Raw genomic sequence first — 1,570 nt, forward strand, 5'->3', positions numbered from 1 at the left:
TTGTTTTGTTTTGCTTTGTTTTGTTTTGCATTGTTTTGAAGGCTCTGGGCACTAAACCCATGTCGTCACATCAAGCTATATCCCATACCTTTTTAAATTTATTTTGAAACAGTCTCCTTAAGGAACTAAATTACCCAGCCTGGGCTTAAGCTTGTGACCTCCTGCCTCACCATTCAGGAGAATCAGGATGACAAGCAAGTGTCACCATACTCAACCTATAATAATCACAGTTAAAAAAAAAAAAAAAAAAAAAAAAAATCACAGTTTTATATACATTTTAGTGGAAAATCTCAAAATTAGCTACAGTTCTTCTCGTTATAAACAGAATGCTTCACTTTCTTACCACAAATGAATATTCAAAAGATATATACCTTTAATCTTGCTTATAGAATTTTTGTAGATGATCCGTGCCAACTCTCCCTTAAGGATTTCTTCAGGATGATCAAAATCTCCCTACAAAGGTTACATTAAATACAACTTAACAGACAGTGCCAATAAATACAAAAAAGCACCAGTACAAAAATTAACAGTCATACCCATGTCATATGATCTCTGGCAAATCACATCTCTATCTGGGCCAGTTCCCTTCTGTAAAATGCACAGCTTGGGGGGCCAGGGAGATAGCTCAGTAGAATAAGGGCTTGCCTGGCAAGTACAAGGCCCTGAGTTCAATCCCTGGTATCGCAAAAAAAAAGAAAAAGTGCACAGCTTGGGCAAGATAACTGATCTACCAGCTACGCACTCTCAAGCTCCGGGAGTGGTGATAAGATCACCAGGCTTACAGCCTCCCTTTCCATTTATACCAGATAGGATCAAGTTTTATATGCCTTGATTACCTTCTGGGTAAGATTTTATTTAGATAGTAAAAAAAAAAAAAAAATCTGAACTAAAATCACAATAATAGGGCCAGAGAAATGGCTCCGTGGAATAAGCGCTTCCCAGGCAAGCACAAGGGCCTGAGTTCAATCACTGGTTCCACCAAAAAAATAAAAAATAAAAAATAAATAAAAGATAAAAATCACAATAATACATACCAGCAAGGTTTCTTCTTCAGTACTAACATTCTAAATCTTCTTTCTTTAAAACTATTTCTCTAGGTGGGCATGATTGCACACTTCTGCAATCCCAGCACTCAGGAGGCTAAGGCAGGAGGATCACTGCAAGTTAAGCAATCCTGGGCTATGAAGGGTGTTCAAGGCCAGCCTAAACTGCACAGTGAAATCCTGTCTCAAAAAGACCAAATAGGCTGGGGAGATGGCTCAGTGGAATTAGCGCTTCTCTGGCAAGTGCAAGGGCCTGAGTTCAATCCCCGGTTCAGCAAAAAAAAAAAAAAAAGACCAAATAAAGATCTACAGTTAGCTCGAGATCTAACTAAGTGCCTGCCTGGCAAGCACAAGGTCCTAAATTCAATGCCTGATAAGGAGTTAGTATGGCCCTGGAAGCTCAACAGGCCTGGTGACGCATGCCTGTAATCCCAGCACTAGGGAGGCTGAGACAGCAGGATCACTTTGAGAGTCTAAACCACATGGCAAGACCCTATATCAAAAGAGTAAAAATTTTTAAAAGACAA

The 1,570-nt window shown here is 39.4% G+C and overlaps 1 protein-coding gene across 1 annotated transcript in view; it reads right to left on the reverse strand.

The window, feature by feature from the left end:
• Positions 1-1,570, reverse strand: part of Utp6 (UTP6, small subunit processome component) — a 43,599-nt gene that overhangs the window by 22,958 nt on the left and 19,071 nt on the right. The window contains exons 8-9 of the mRNA XM_023719850.1: positions 344-453; positions 135-165 (exon numbers count right to left, since the gene is read on the reverse strand). Of these exons, the coding sequence (XP_023575618.1) occupies positions 135-165; positions 344-453 (141 nt within the window). The remainder of the gene's footprint in view (positions 1-134; positions 166-343; positions 454-1,570) is intronic.

Source organism: Octodon degus, unplaced genomic scaffold, assembly GCF_000260255.1.
Source record: "Octodon degus isolate 3935 unplaced genomic scaffold, OctDeg1.0 scaffold00072, whole genome shotgun sequence".
Taxonomy (NCBI): Eukaryota; Metazoa; Chordata; class Mammalia; order Rodentia; family Octodontidae; genus Octodon; species Octodon degus.